The 17,281-nt window shown below is 31.6% G+C and overlaps 1 protein-coding gene across 1 annotated transcript in view; it reads right to left on the bottom strand.

The window, feature by feature from the left end:
• The window catches only part of LOC123718832 (discoidin domain-containing receptor 2-like), a 133,555-nt gene that overhangs the window by 56,468 nt on the left and 59,806 nt on the right, over positions 1-17,281 (bottom strand). Inside the window, exon 2 of the mRNA XM_045675744.1 lies at positions 10,894-11,163. Within this exon, the coding sequence (XP_045531700.1) occupies positions 10,894-11,163 (270 nt within the window). The remainder of the gene's footprint in view (positions 1-10,893; positions 11,164-17,281) is intronic.

The raw sequence follows: 17,281 nt of genomic DNA, 5'->3' as shown, positions 1-17,281 counted from the left end.
AAATTGTAGCAATTGAATTCCCATATGTGATCAGGTGGCTTGATGATTAACTGTGATTAATAGACATAGTATCTGTATCTAAATTGGCAAACTATGTTAATCACTATAATCTAGATATACTCCAAGCCCGTAGGTATGAAATATATAAGCATACCAGTCAATAACGTAAAATGAAAGCCCTCAATAGGCATATAATGTTATTTCAATAATAAAATAAGTAAAAACGAGACGATATATATAAAGGATTAGATACCAATTACAGTGATAGTGTTTGCCAGATATAATAAATGAAAATATTAAAATAAACATAGTAATGTTAAACCAATTAGTGAATAAGAGTGTGTCACTACTACCCTAAAAGTATAAAAAAGTATCACTAATCATAAAATCACAAAATAATATATAGTATTGTTATTACATTTAAGAAAATCCCTACAGTATAGACATTATTTATAATTATAGTGTTTATGAATAATAGATAAGCTGACTTATTGTATGTGGAACTACCTGTCATTATTATATATATAGCAAACGGTAATAATTTTAACCAAGTGCCCGAGTACAAAGATAATTCGACCGCCGTATATATAGTAGAATCTGGCAACAATATCTCGTAAAACCTCATACAAAATTCCCTTGATTAGACTACTTAATATTTAATTCGGGTGCGCCACCCTAGTCTAATTTAAAATTCTTACTAAACTTAATATTTGAATAGGGAAAGTCGTCTGAATTTTGGGATGTAATGTAGATTTGCTATTGTGTTTTCAATTGCGCGCTGGGTTAGGCAAATATATGACTGCGGTTTTTAACTAAGAAGATAGCTAGCGTTGGAATATGTTGTATGATGAGTGATTCGTTACGTTATATTTTTTGGATTTGGGGGTTGCACGTTCAATGATACACTAATTTTACGCAGTAAAATCTTGTCTTCTTCTGTAAGATATTATGCTGCAATTATAACTCTTAATATTTCATGTAGTAATACTTATTGTCTTACAGAAGGAGTGTAATAAATAAGTGCAACTAAACGGCTGTTATGTAACTATTTTTTTTTCACTAAAATGTAACGGCTAGGAATCTGTGTAATACTGCATTTATAAAGGCTTTTGTGTAGATAAAAAATGCTATTGTTGAATGCACACAATAAAGCTTAGAGCCCTATAATTGCAACCGCGGTATGGAAGACAATAGGTTCATCACAGATCCTTGAGGAGATGTTTCTTTTATTTTCCGCTTTATTACCACGGAATAAAGAACTTTGATGAAGAAAAAGATGAGTCTTCCATCTGGTTACACTTGCTCGCATGCCGTCTTTGTGAATTAAGATAATAATAATAAGAGTTGAAAAATCATGAAATATAATAATATTAAACCAATTAGTGAATAAGAGTGTGTCACTACTACCCTAAAAGTATAAAAATATCATTAATTACTATATATTATTTAGCGGTTTTATGATTAGTGTTATTTTTTTATACTTTTTGGGTAGTAGTGACACACTCTTATTCACTAATTGTTTTAATATTATTTTATTTTATTATTTTTCAACTCTTATTTATATAAATAAATGTTTTAGGGTAAACCCTTAATAATTTTACCCATTATATAAACGCTTAAAATCTATCATTAATGTTTGGTACAACATCTAGTTTAGCATTTGCAAGTTTAATTTATTATAGTACTTATTTCCATAAATATACATATCCTAAATATTAATTACTGTACACATTTAACTTAAATTTTTCTAACTTAATTTTTACACTCGATGTTTTCGAAATACAACTCACGGTTATGCTGCTTCTGCATTAAAGATGTTTCTCAGAAACAACACAAAAACAGTTCCAGCATCGTAATTCCAGGTTTTTTGCTAACGTAAATATTGTATCGACACAAAATCACTACGCAGAGAGCGAACATCCCATAAATCAGCAGTTGTAGTTCGACGCAATCACTTAAACAGCTTGCGAGGTGAATAGTTCGTTGTTAATTGGAAAAACACTACACTCTTGATGTGGCTACTATTCGTGTAATTCTAGGTGTTCTACTCACTTATTTATCTCTTATGGGTTTATACATTGGAGATTAATCAAAACCATTGACCAAAGCTTCTAAATCTTACTTATCAGACTTTAAGGTTAGTTAAAGTATTTGTTTTGGTATAATTTATAGAATACATTATCTATAGAAAGCATATTATATTTACTATATATACTCATCTACGAGAAATGGAAAACTAACTAAAAATCCCCGAAAACAATTACACACTAACATAGTATCCTGCTGTTTAAATGCCACTATTATATCCAGTCAATGCTATGAATGAAAAGTCAAGTGACGAGGGTATCTCAAGTCACATGTGTAAATATCTACAGGTTTACACCAAATAATAGAAAAATATTCATTCAATAAAAAATATAGAAAATTGTAAAGAACTTTATCATATATAAAATTGAGTCATTATTTAACATAAATATCTAGTTTAACCACTCATTATATTCGAATCCGATTTCTTCTTATATAATATTAGGTGTCAACATTTTCTTAATAACTGTGCCAATCTAGCGTACGGGTTTTGTTATTTTTGTTACGAGTATATGCATACGCTTTCTACTTTGATGCGCTACTTGAAAAGTGAAGAAAAATATAAAAATAGATATTTTTATATCATTATCACATCAAAGCTTAACTGACGACCGAGGATGTTGTTAATATTTGAAATATATTTTATGCAAAATACGCCATTAGTGCTTGGGATTTGTCAGTTTTTTAATGTAAATTTCCTTCTAAATTCGATGGCATATGCAACAAATTATTTTAGGTTTGCCTTGTTGGTTGATATAATATAGATACGCCACCAGTGCCCAAAAATAACATTTTTATATACAAAATTAAATTCAAATCTTTGTTTCATTACTTCGTAAATTCATCTTGTTATTACCTATATTCTAGGATCCTCATAAAAATTCGATTACCTAAATTAAAGTTATTCCATACAGGCGCGTATTTGAGTACTTTTTTATTCACCTCAGCGTATAGCTTGCTCGTAAAAATACGATTACCTACTCATAAAAAGAAAATATTTTTACTAAAAGTATTAAAGTTAAGTTTTTAGAAGCTTATATAAAGGTTTAGTAGCTTCGTACTTGTTAAATTTAGTACTTCTAGACTGAAGTTCTTGGCTGTTAATTAGTAGTTTCATCTTGTATAAAACCATTCTAATATCGTATTTTTTAATAATTAAAGATTGATAGCGCATTTCAAGCGATCACCAGAAAAGATTCTTATTTGTTTTAATGTTAACAATAAAATAAAGAAATATTTGTATTTTTGCAAGGAATAAACTCGGAAAATTTCAAAAATCCTTTTCCATTAGAATGCTCCATAGATTAGTAGAGGCTGCTAGTATGTATATATTATTAAACGACTGTATTTTTACAAAGAACAACTTATAAGAACCTAGAGTAAATTCCGTACGCATTTTAAACTAATAAAACCATTGTATTTTTATATAAAATAATTAATGTAGAAACAACGACCATAGTTTGCACTTTACACGGTGAAATAAAAAATACAACATAGGTGTGTTAGAGTGAGTTGGAATATCTCTGCTTTGCGAGTACAATTTGTCACTGTCTCCGCCAATTTCCCCTTGTAACTAGTTTTTTCTTTCGTCGCGTAAATTTAATTTCAGTTCTTTGTTAAACCAGTTCGAAGCGGTTGTAGGTGACTGGAGTACTAACATTTTTTAATACGCGTGTGTAACTTTCAAGTAGTGCTGCATTATCATTTTATTCGCTATGATTTTGGAATATATAATCCTCATAGGAAAACTGTCTCTTATTAAAATAAATCTTTTTCACCTTTGATAGACACTATCTGGATATAAAACTATAAGAAAGAGAATTTAAGTCTTTCAACTTTGGTTTTGTTCCCTTTGGAGTAGACTCTTGGGCCGTGGGGTTTAAGTGCACAGGCGCTAATTAAAGATTTAAGTTGGCTCCTGGTAGATAGTACCGGTTCCAAGGTGCTTTCCTCGCTCAACGAATAAGTATCGCAATACAGCGACAAAATGCTGCCAGCATTATAGCTACATTGCCGCGGGGAACAAACTTTTAATTTGTTTTAGTTTTCTATTTATCAATTTTTAAATATTATTATTTTTACTATGTAGGTTAAGAATACCTATAGTAAAAACTGTTTATTAGAGTGTTTGAAATAAATAGAAATCTTTTTTTAACTATATTATCTCAGAGTCAGAAAAAATACTTGCTTACATTACAAAATTATATTTATGTAGCTAAAATAGTGTTAACATAACGTTTTTATACCGACTACCTGAATCAATTCAATCAAATGAAACACGCCTCCCGTAATACTCTTACAATAGAACTTAATAGAACGATCAAAATTTGTCCAAATAAGGGAGCAATTTGTCTACCAAATTACAATCACGAAGAGAAATATTTTTATTACTTAGAAAGCTTTGCCAAATGTAAGCGACATCCGAACGGTTCTTAAGAAAAACATTCATCGTGGTTAGGCACTAGCTTCGACAAAATGGCATAGCGCCAAACGATCCAGAGAACAATATATACAATTTCTCCTTTAAACTTTCAGTTGGTTAGCAAGAAAAAGTTTTCTATGCATCAATTTTTCAAAACAATGCAAATACATATTCGTTTTCAACTAGCACGTAACGAATTATTTTCCGACGCTACTTTGCTTTGGAAAAGAGTTTTATGGGATACATATTTATTATTTATTTGTCTATATAGATAGAACATAAAGACATTTCATATTATCCAGTAAAATCGAAAGCTATTTATCCTAAACATAAGTATCGCAGTACTGGAAAGGAATTACCAGGTACGAAACTTTTTAAATAGTTTTTTTTATTATTATTATGTTTTATAGTTCTGATTCTCATTAAATTATTATTATTCTAAACATAATTTTACTGGAATGTTTATGAATACTGTATACTAAAATTAATTAAGTTAATTATATAGACCTAATTAGTTGGACTTAGTAATTAAGTACGGTAAGTTACTATAGGAAGGATTTAAAGTATCAATAAAATATAGTTAACATAATATAATAATTAATATTAGGTATTATAAAACGTCTTCCTGAAGCGTAGGTGTTATAGTGATTATTATACGTTACAGAAATAGTTCTAATAGTAATAACCCTGCGAAACCTTTAATGGGTCTTGGCATCGGCTTTTAATAAGCAGAGGTATTCATCCGTCAAAGGGGTACATTCACAGTCAGTCTCGTGTCAAACGCGTATTGGAACTCCTCAGCGAAAGTGTTCCTTGTTTCAGCATAAATAGGAAAATGCATAGGTGCAGTCGGGGTTCGAACACAACCTCGGTTAAGAGTCGCGATCTTCGTAATTAGCTTACCACTATTCAGCGACTTAATAAAACACATGGATGGTCTTGTTTAACATATGTATTAAACATATAGGTTAGCCAGTGACAAATGCGCAGAAGCCCTCACAAATATTAACAATAACTTCCTCATTCAATATACAGTAACAAAAGAGATAAATTGGCCAAATTATTTTGAAACGCTATAACTCATCACGTTGTGATTTTTGTTCTAAGAGCCTTTCGGATATTAATATCAGTTTGAAATTTATTTAATCAATGCTTTATAGCGAGGGTGGAATTTCAAGTAGCATCATTATCAACGGTGTCACGTACACGCTGTTTTGGAGTGGTCATAAAATTTTTCTCTTTTAAATGTAATACATTTTTATACCAGTAACATTTTACATAAGTTTACTTGTATTATCGGGTTATTCATAACAATTGGTTTTTAACTTTCTATTTGGGATTCTGTGGTAGTTAATGTTTGTTTTTATCTAACAACGTTTCGTTAGTTAATTAAAACTAGGTGAATATGAATTACAAACACTTGCTTGAATGTGGAAACCAAACATTGCAAGCAGAGCCGCATCTCTCTGGCGAAAATATTTCAGTGGTTCATCAACTTGTTTATAAAATAGAAATTATGTTTCTTACATAATTTATAACTGATGCGATCTGAGATATACAGACAGAAGCCATATAGGGTGTATCTATGTTTATTTACACTCTAGTCAATTAGATAAAGCTAAATTGAAGTGTACTCATATCCTGCTTTAATGACGTGTTTTAGACCATACAGTATTCTTTATAGCAGATTAAGAAGCTTTTGACCACCCCGTGTGCCAGATGAGCACGTAAAATCCAACCTGGACTTGATCTTGATACAGTGTGAGAGTTGTAGACTAGTGCTGGTATCTCTGTAATAACCATTCTCAGTAGTAGCCGTAGTGCCGAATCTGCCTGGAGATTTTTATTCATTAAACATGTTGATCTGACATCTGTCACTTTTACCGTAACTATTAATGTTTCATTGAGTTACAAACCCATAACAGTTACGTTAGTTTTACTAAGTCTAACGGAACTTTTTAACTAGTGCAAATAACCTTGTTATTTTTTTTTTAGTTCACCCTTGATTCATAAAGTAGGAATAAGGATGAAATACACAACATCGTTGTCCAACTAGAAAACACCAAGTTCCACATTTTTAATTAAAGTTTTTTATTTTAATAACTTCGCTGAGCTTTCATCGGTGCTGTTTGTTTAATAAAACTACGCGTCTAATGAATTTTAATTTATTTGTGCAAACATCTCGCCATTTTCAAACTAAGTTTATTTTTACTATTATTATTTACTGGCAATTATTTTTTTATTCACTTAATACGATAGATTTCTATTTTATTTAAGGTAAATGTCCCCATTTTATTAATGAACAGTACGTATAAAATATATATTTAATTTTTTATATCTAAATATGACCTTTCAGGATAAGTTTTTACTTTAAGGTTGAAGATTTAATTCAAAACGTACACCATTCTTATATTATAAATAGGAGATATATATGTAACGGATAAATTTAAAAACTACCCTGCGGGATTAAATAATCTGTTAAATATTACAATGCTACATTATTATGCCGGAGTAACATAGCGAAGCGAAAGCCGTGCGAAGACGAGACAGGCCATTTCTAAATTCGAGTAGCTATGTATATGTTAGTTCATATATATACCTATTTATAAGTGAAAGACTTATTAGTTCTAAAAGGAAGTGTAAAAACGGAGCGACTGAAATAAACCAATTTATAACTGAAAGTCTGAAAGCGTAATTTTATTAAGAACACTTAAAAAGAAGATAAAAGTGTAAAGTAGGAATAAAATCGCTTTTTACGTCGAAGCGTCAATGTAATAAACCTAATATTGGTCCAATACGCGTTCAAGAGGTGTGAAATGACGACCAGCCCCCCACCTCCTTGGTCGTATTTTCACCAGTTAATCCAGACCTCTCTAACGTAGCTCTCTTGTTATTGGAAAGCTGTGGGTGATGTTTGATTCAAAGGATCATCGTTAAACGGTTCTTTGATGCAACCCTTGGAAGTGTGTAATTAGAGAGTTGATAACGTATAGCAAGGTTTTTCGGTTATTTTAGTTAAAAGTATCAGTGTATAGAAGTGTATTTGAAGTTCCAAATTTAAATTTTGTACCAAGGTAAATTAGATTATCTTAAAGTTCATTAATTGACGACAATCACATACCTATGTATAATAATTATAATATTCCGATAATATTTTCAGTGCATTATTCGTGTAGTTTTTTTTAAACATAATTCTAATATCTCGTCGTCCTAGCAACGAACTCAGCGCATTCTTCTGATGTTCCCATACAAATTATGTTCGTAGCTTTGGCAACAAACAATTTAAATAGCTTCACCTCCTCAAGCATTCCTTTAGAGACCCTTGTATACTTGTGTTCTGAAGTAATAAATATCAGCTCATATATGTAAGATCAGAATTTGTGTTATGTTTCATTCTATAATTTCTAAAATAATAATTAGTTTGTAACTTTGTAAAATGAATTATAAAAAGAATAGAGTAATATAAGACAAAAATAATTCTTTGAGTTCACTGTTCTATATTTAATCTGACCGTACACGATAATTATACGTCCTCGACTGGCAAGCAGCAGTGCCACGTTGATGAAAACAAGTTCTCATATTTCACAGGTCAATACTTCCTTGGCTACGCCAGACTGTACTAATAATAGGAGTCCAAATATGACGTTGCCGTTAGATAATATATACTTTGTAGTCATATAAAACTTTTATGGTGTAACAGTGTAACAATAGCAGCATTGTATAGATAATGGGGTAAATATGTTGTATCTTGGAAAACTTATAAGTCAAGCCTCAATTTCAATTTTTTAGTACAAATCTGAATTTTCTTAAGTTAACTGCTAACTCGGAAATTAATTTTGTATGTTGGTAACGTATAACCTTAAAAGCATTACTGAACCGATTTAACATTCTTTCACTATTACGCTTGAGAAACAAGATATTGTTTCAATATTTAGAATAAATGTCCAGCATATAGAACTTTTTAATATTGTATACAAAACATTGCTTGTTCACTAATGAAGGGAAGTTAATAACCACAATTGCCACTCGAATTACGGCAGGTGAAGGACCCTACCGACTCAGCAGACCGCGTAGAAGGCCAAGAGATGTAGCGAACACGTTTTGAGGTATTTGGCGAGGCATGATTGGTGCGACCATGGCCGAGGATGGAGGCTTCCATCCTGCAGAGAATTAACTTGCGACCAAAAAGGTACTATTTTCCTAGGTCTACTTGAGTACAACACATTTAAATAAGACTTAGTTAACGTTTAAAATTACCACAGTTAATTATATTATTTAGACATTGTAAAAAGACGGTTGAAGTAATTCGACGAGTATTTAAGGCTCTGATTACGTTTCTTGAAAAGCTAAACGGCATTCGGCAAAATACGAAATTATTATGTATTATATTAGTTTATGTTACACAATACAGCGCGGACGAAAAGTGTTGAACCTGAAATTGTTCTTGCAAAAATACGGCTTACAATTAATCGTTTTTCAGATGACACCTGTCTGCTCTAATTGCTTAATGAGCTGAACACGTACTGGATAACGAGTATAATTATAATGATTTATGTTTAAGCCCTTGACCACAAGGTATTTAAGTGTCAGTGGATGTTTAAATTGTGGCGTTTTAATCCATTTTAATGTGAATATTGTATTTTTAAAAAAAATTATCTATCGCAAAATACTATTTACTGAGGCGAAAAAATCCTACTGTGTCTACAACCCGAAATAATTACCTACCGGGGTCCGAACTCCTTCCGTTTAGTTAATTGCAATTAATTCACTGACGTGGTTTCTTATAAATTGATTTAATTATTAATTTGCAATAAATATATTATCTAGGAATTATTTAATTCTATCATTAGTTATAAAAGGAAGGACATAACTATTACTAAACTTAATAAAACATACAAAAAAATTAAATCTAGCCCATGCTGCTTACGGGGATTTATCTAGTTTAGTCACCTTGATATCTGATTAATATTTAACACAAGAATCACATATAATAATAACTCTCTAACTATCTTCTAAATACAGTACGAATAAACGTTCCCACAAATGAGCAAATGCCTTTAACTTTGTGTTGCTAACTAAAGCGGAATGCAACTTGGAGCAACTTCAATCAAGAAGTATCACCAAGGATATTTTGTTTGACCATTTGGAAAAATACTGTTAGATTTAGTTTACAGTTTTGCGGAATTTATAGAGTTTATTTATAACATACACAGACTACCTATGTAAGATTGATTTATTAAATTGTAACAAGTTTTATCATTTATTAAGTTTGGAACGGCTGTAACTTGCTATTAAATAAAAAAAAATATGTCCATTATTTTTTACGCTATGTTTGTGTGCTATGAAAACGGAAGATATATAAAAATAACTATTTTAGCAAGCTTTTAGATTATTAACAATTTTGGTTCATTATGGTGAGGATGTGTTCAAATCAATTGGTATTTACGTATTATTGGTTATAATTTGTCCACGTTACGAAATTTATTTATAAAGTAAAATATTAATACGTCAAGTATGAAATGTGTTCATCACAATCGCACACAATATATTATGATGGACGGATGGTGAGAAGCTAAGTAACGATCTTAAATTCTGTAAGTACAATCCGAAATATATTTTGTAAATTTTATTATTGTATGGCTAATTGCGTACAACGTACTTATTTGAATAGAGTAATCTTAACACAGAAGTTAACACACACTTTATCATTTTCCGAAATATTATTAATTCTAGTAACCCAAAAAATCCTAATCATTGATCACTCCATAGATTACACGGGTCAACATGAAATTTGACTTTGATTGCAAAGCATTAAATTTCGGTAGTTTAGGTCGTAATAAGACGGAAAAAAAATATATGGCATGAAAAACTTTGCTTTTGTGCTTAGAAGACTGATTGAACGAGATTTTTAAAAATCTCGGATTTTAATTTTTGATTGAAAATAAAACTATTGACATAAAAATGTTTATTATTTTTATTAAGTTTTACTATCAAATTAGCTTACAGAAAAGTGGAAAATAACTTAAAAGTGCACACTTTTACTTTTTCTTTTATGTTCATAGCTACTTTCTCTCAATAAACCCCAAATATATTCGCCCATCATGTTTTCATTGTATTGGCCTTGATAGTGTTGTTCATTGTTTATTATAACTATCACAAAAGCAATCTTTGTACCGAAAAAAGGTATTTTCTTTTCGTTTTTGTGCATAACTAACTGGAAAATAATAGTATAAACTTTAGGACAAAGAACGAATTTTTTTTTGTAGAGTCGTGTTATTAGTTACGCTTTTGGTTAACATAATCTTCAGCTGTATTTGGCATTGGTATAAATCAAGTTTTTGTGATTTGGTAGGTGCAAAATAACACAGAATCATAACTTAACTTACTGTGATCAAAGAGCCGTGGATCTATAGTGGTGGTTGGAATTGTGGTAAGCTCATCTTCTTCATACGGTTCAACAGTGGTTGTGGTGGTAGTGCGTTTCTTTTTTCGTCCCTGGCGGCGAGGGGGCCCCGTGGCCCGGATCGGACGCTCGGGTCTTTCCGGTTTCCGAGACACCAGGCCGGTCCCGCCTGGGCCAGGGTCGGCGAGCACCAGCGCCACCAGTGACACAGCCAGGAGCCGTATCACTAGTGGCGCTATTCGCCACATTTTGCCTGTAAAGGAAATGTTTAAATTATTTGCTTGTAAGGGTTCGTCAAACGAAACGTATGAACTCAAGTAGATCTAGTAGTCATTTTAAATAACAACTCTGAAATGTTGAAGTTTAAGTTAGTAAAAGTAGTTTAATTAGACATTTATCTTTATTTTGCTTCTTCTATAAAAAGGAACTTCAAGCAGGACTGTCTTTCAGAGAGTGTTTAAGCTTTTTGGGCTTGCGTTCTGACATAACATAAATAATACCAGTTTGAAATTTCTAATATACAACTGTCAGCAAAAGACTAAATTACAGTGTAGTTGGGCCACTTTATGGCATATAATGTTATGTTCAAAGCGCGTAATATAAACTCGAGTATTCTAACATGTCAAAGGAGTGACTTGCATTCAAAGTAGGCATCTGAAAAGGTCTAATTTTGTACCACTTGAAATATATTAATATTCTTGTGATACACCATACTGACTAATAAAACAAATTTTGTAAAACTTTATGAGATTTTTTTTACTTAATTATTTCAATATCAGTAAATTTCAAGCTTAGTACCTATTTTTCTTACTGTGTTTGCCTGGAAGAGATCAGTTTTATGTTACTTATTTTATATTTGTTATGTCTCGAAGTTTCAATAAAAAAATAAAATTAAATGAGACTTCTATACATTTTATTATGATATATCAAAATTGAGGATGAATTACAAATAGCAATTAAAAGATTCAGTGGCATAATAATGTATCGCGTATAAATGGAAGTGTCAAAGTTTCGTAGTGCCCTAGCAAACTAAGCAATGTGGAGGTTATAACTGTCAAAGTTATTATTACACCCAGCCTCCATTACGAAGCCTCCAATAGATACATTTCAGACATATTGTAATTGTACGATAAAGTAAAGCCGTAAATTTGAAATGGATAAAATGAAACGAAGCGTTTTTTTTCGAATATAATAAAGAATTTAAATGTAAATGTGTTTAACACAAGGGATGCTCTAGACGATCGTTTAAAAGTCATATATGTTATTTTCCAATATGTATTACCTAACATTCGAATACATTTTTATCTATTGTATTTATCAAATTGAAGGTAGTCCAATTGTAGTATGAATCTAAGTAAATATTTAAATAGTTAATCTATTCTAAGAATTCCACATTAAAGGTGCGAAGTAGCAAGTGCTGTAATCGCAAACAGTTCATGGGGAGGCTTTTAAACCCCCTCTCTAGAGAAATCTATGAATTTATTACCACCTTCTAAACGTCGATTTTAATTTGGCGCTCATTTGGCTATTGAGGAATAATTTCTAGTAACCCAGTTTAATTTTTAAACATTCCTTATTACATTGAATATTACGAAATACTAATTATTGATTAGATAAAGTTGGTAAATAATGGAGCTGGACGAAAACACATATAGGTATAACTATAACATTCAACGTCGTGTATTGGGATCACTTAAGCAAACATACGAAATCTGAACCCAAAAAATTGACCACCCTTATTGCTTGTTGGCTTTAAGGTTCATTGGAATCATAAACATTTCCATAATAACGAAAGAGAAATTCTCAATTCTCTTAAAAACTCTCTCAAAAAAGTATCAAAGAAGAGGCTCTTAAAATGTGGAAAGAATTGTGCAAAGAAAACAACAGTTTTATTACAAAATCCAGTGGCGCTGAAAATCTGGGTATGGCCTTAGTATTTGTATTTGTTTTGTCTTGTCTTATTGGGTCTAAGGCATGTACGTTTTTCTTTACCAAATGAGTACATAGAACGAAAAGTCCATTGGTGCACAGAACCTATGATCTTAGGGATAAAAAGTTTCAGCCATTTTAAACATTTTAGTAAGCTCCGAAACTGACACTTTTTGGACCAACGAAGTCTTGTAAAGGTAACATTTAGAAAAAGAGAATGTAGAAACAAAGACAGAGAAAATAAAAATACAGCTTTCAAAAAGTCACCGCCTAAAATATGGGGTAGATTAGAAAGCGGTCTCTTACATTATGTATGACTATTGATAAACAGAAGTAAAACTTGTTTTCTGAAAGTGACGCAAGAGCTTCAAAGGAATAAGTTGTTTTAAAAATATTTAATCAAAACTGAATGTATGGAAGGCTGAAGGCGGTTTTCAGAGCGCTTGTTGTGGCCGTCCCATGTCAAACAATTTGGAGCGATTGACGTTTCCCTCGAAATAATTCCTTCAAAACTTTGTTTATAACACAAAAACGCTTTTAGATAAACAACCTGCCGGGTTGCTGAATTTAATAAATTGGTAAGAAATATACTTTGAAGGAAGTTACTCTTTTAGAAATGAATTTTTATTATTTGAAACTGTGAATAATCTGTACAAACCTTAGTATGAAAGAGTTGTATTTTTGTAAACTAATTTAATTTTTTTATGCCATTAGAATGCTATATTAACATATTTATAAGTTACGATATTTAATTATATTCGAAGATTTACTTTCAAAATGTGTAAAAAAAATATCCAGCCGTTACAAACCGATTTTAATTGAATTGTAAAGAATATTTAATCCTCGTTTTACATTACATTAAGTTTTCATTTACAATATAAAATACATAATAAAAATAGTGCCGAAGCGAAGCGAAGTACTCAGGTGAACCCAGATGGCTTAAAAGCTCGTGCTCCATCTTGAAGCAAGACTACCCCTTCCAATTTATGATGCCGTCGTGCATTTGAATAAGTTTACCATAAAAATAGGCATGCTGCGGCCAAAAATTGGGTAATAAAATGCAAATGGTGACATTGGTGACGCTGTACGACTTGGGGCCATAAGCTAGGTTCAAGTTTCAAGGATATATTTGAGTTTTGTTTTCGATGCTAGCTTTTTATTGACTAAAGACATTTTGTTTGAGATATATTATACGTTTCGTAAATGCATCATATTACCTACGATATCTTTCTGACATTCAAATGTATAAAATGCATTCAAATAAGAAAGAGTATAAAATGCCTGAAACAAAAATATCATGCAACTAGGCCAATAAAATCTCTATAACGCAGTACTATCAGAAAAAGTTGAGAAATATATTAAAAACCTGAAGCTGGAATTTACTCATAGCTCGTAAAAATGAAGAATTTTAATTTTGTACATGAGCACGGTAGCGTTTGCAATAAGTTTGTTTATTATATTTTGTTCATAACTTTCCAACAGAATTACTTCAATCGTTATATAAGACGGATGAACTATTATTATTAAAACATTTTGATGTACGGAAATAATAAAAAGCGTCTAGCTTTATGTGAATTTTAGCATTGTTCTTATGTTAAGTCTTGTAAATGTTTATATATTGTTGAACCCGAACTTTTAACATGGAAAAAATATATTAGGAACCTTCCTAGTTAATTCATTGATAGAGGTTTCTTAACAAAGCTATTAACTGTAAATGGGTGATATATCTCAATTTTGTTCACCAACTAAACTTTATACTCGTAGTTAGTAGGTAAGTAGTAGAATAATTAATGAAGTCAGCTTTTAGTTTCCTTGACTATTATTATTTTCTAAAATTTTAAGATTACTTAGATTACGTAGTATGTTAAACACGAAAATTTCAATATTTTTACAAATATAAATTATTATTTTTTTTAAAACATAATTTTACCTTTATTTTCCTTTGAATGTATGGTTAATAATGTTGATTAAATTCTGATCCTGTAGTTAATTTAAAATGTGTGTACCTTCATTGTAGTCAACGGGGATCAATGACCCCTGTCGGAGGCGAAAAATGTTTCAAGGTGTTTTCACCTCATCGAGAAACTGGGGTAATTAAGCGAAGGGGGACTTCAAAAGCTGATCTGTCGCTTAATGCGAGGAAAATTAATTTCGATACTCTTTGTTTTCATTTCGCTTGCCTTTGTTACCTGATATCTATTTAAAGGGGATAAAAAGCTTGACGACTAATTAAAATTTACTTGATTATTTCATCGAAATCCTTTGTCATTCCAATAGTGTTCCCTTCATCAATATCACAAATTTTATGTAAAGTTAAACGGTATAAAGATATATTTTAGATTAAAATGATTTGAGCTTTAGTTATTAAAGTGTACTAAATAGCAAAACATCAACTTATTAATGTTTACTTTTATTTTATTTTTCCTTATAGCTCTTCCTTAACACATAATAGACTTTATTATAAACTATTTTAACATCTTCGAATCAATTCGCATTCACATCTGTGTGTTCACTCAACATCAAGTGAGCCTCCTGCCCGTTTATTCTTTTCTGTTTTTTAAAGTCTAGGCAAAAATTAAATTCTATTCGAAACAAAAGGTGACCTTTGGCTTTTATACAGTCCATTAATTTGTTTGTCCATTAATTTATGGATTCTGTTTCCAAGGGAAATTTCGCCACTGCTTGCTCCAAAGATTTTTTAAGAGACTCAATGTCACCGTGTCGTTTAGAGAAGGTCATGTCTCCTAAAACTGACCATTATTTAACGTCATAACGGTTGAAGTCTGGGCTAGATGAGGGCCAGTCCTCTTATAAAAACCGGAACATTGGTTTAAAGCCAGGCTTGGGTAGTTCGTGCTTTGTGACTAGGTGCAGAATCCTACTGGAAAGTCCACGGTATATTTTTAATTAGTGTATTGCTGAGAGGTTTCACAACAAGATCCAAGACTGTAATGTAATCTTTGGCTGAAGTTTTCACTCCTTTTTCACCAAAATTGATACTCTTTAATAAGACACACCCACCGACCCATCACTGACGCAGAAAGATGAACATGTTGCACCTTTCCGACCACTTGAGCAGCTTCTTCAGAACTGTGAGCGAACACTTTATCATTTTGCTTATTGTAAAGTTCTTCAATCGTGAAGATTTTCGGATTTTCATCGGTAAAGAGGATATTTCTGTGCTTTTCACCTGCGTATCGCGACAAAAGGCGTTTTCATCGTTCTCTTCTAAACTCTCTTTAATTGTTAAGATTAATTTAGGGCATGTCCTGTATATCGATGATAAACATCGAGCTTCAGAACGTTATAATACGCGACAGAGTCCTAGCGGGAATCTTAATTTCGCTCCATAATTTGATATGTTATTTATAATATTCGAAATTTAAAATAATAATAGACTTGTAGGAAAGGAAAAAAAGGAAATGTTTTATGAACAGTATTTATGGCCAGACTAGTTATATGTGTGTGTAGCTTGAGCCGTCTTAACCTATTGTAGGAACTATGATGCCGAACCACCCGGTGCCACAGGCTCCAAGAAGTATTTTTAATTTCTTATTTGGAGTTTCTAAACTATCCTACTATATTATTAGAATTTAATAACTTGAGACTGACTTTCATTATTCGAGGCAACGTATTAAGAGATACAACCAGAACAGGAATCTAGTTTTGTTTTTTTACATTAATTATAACTGATGTTTTGTTAAAACAAATCCACCGTTTCGAGGGTTGTAAGGGGCCTCTGAAAGGGATTGTGTAATCATTAAAGGCTGTTCAAACTTTTGTCTCATGTGGTTTCTAAACCCAAGACAAAGTTTAATAAATAACGTTGGCAAGAAGTTGAGCGCGCTTTAGCAGCTGTGTTTAAATTTTCATATTAATAATGCATTTTATTTTAGACATCGACCATTTTCTAACTTAAGGAGTAAATGCATTCATTGGTTATAGTATCATGCCGGCCTTCAGTTTAGGTACTTACAGTCGAGGTTTGAAGCCTAGACCCTAGCCTTGAGACAGGTAATACCACTAAGCTAGTAAAAAAAATCAATGGCGCTACAATCTTTTTTAGTCTGGGCCCTAGATTTCAGTATATCTTGTATGATCATTTGTTGATCTAATAGGCTAGTAGGTGATCGGCCTTCTGTGCCTGACGCACGCCGTCCACTCTTTAGGTCTAAGGCAAGCCGGTTTCGTCACGATGTTTTCCTTCACCATTCGAGCGAATGTTAAATGCGCACATAGAACGAAAGTCCATTGGTGCACAGCCAAGGATAGAACCTTTGACCTCAGGGATGAGAGTCGCACTAATATAAATTATAAAAGTTTCAAATAGTTCTGTTTTTGTCTTGACGGTTTACAGGCACGCAAACTATGCAAACACTGGGAAACTAAAGGAATGCTAAACTATAAAATGCTCTAATACACCTTTTCACGATATTCATAAA

This window comes from Pieris brassicae, chromosome Z (assembly GCF_905147105.1).
Source record: "Pieris brassicae chromosome Z, ilPieBrab1.1, whole genome shotgun sequence".
NCBI classification, from domain to species: domain Eukaryota; kingdom Metazoa; phylum Arthropoda; class Insecta; order Lepidoptera; family Pieridae; genus Pieris; species Pieris brassicae.
The sequence above is the reverse complement of the archived record's forward strand: the minus strand, read 5'-3'. Positions and strand labels throughout refer to the sequence as shown.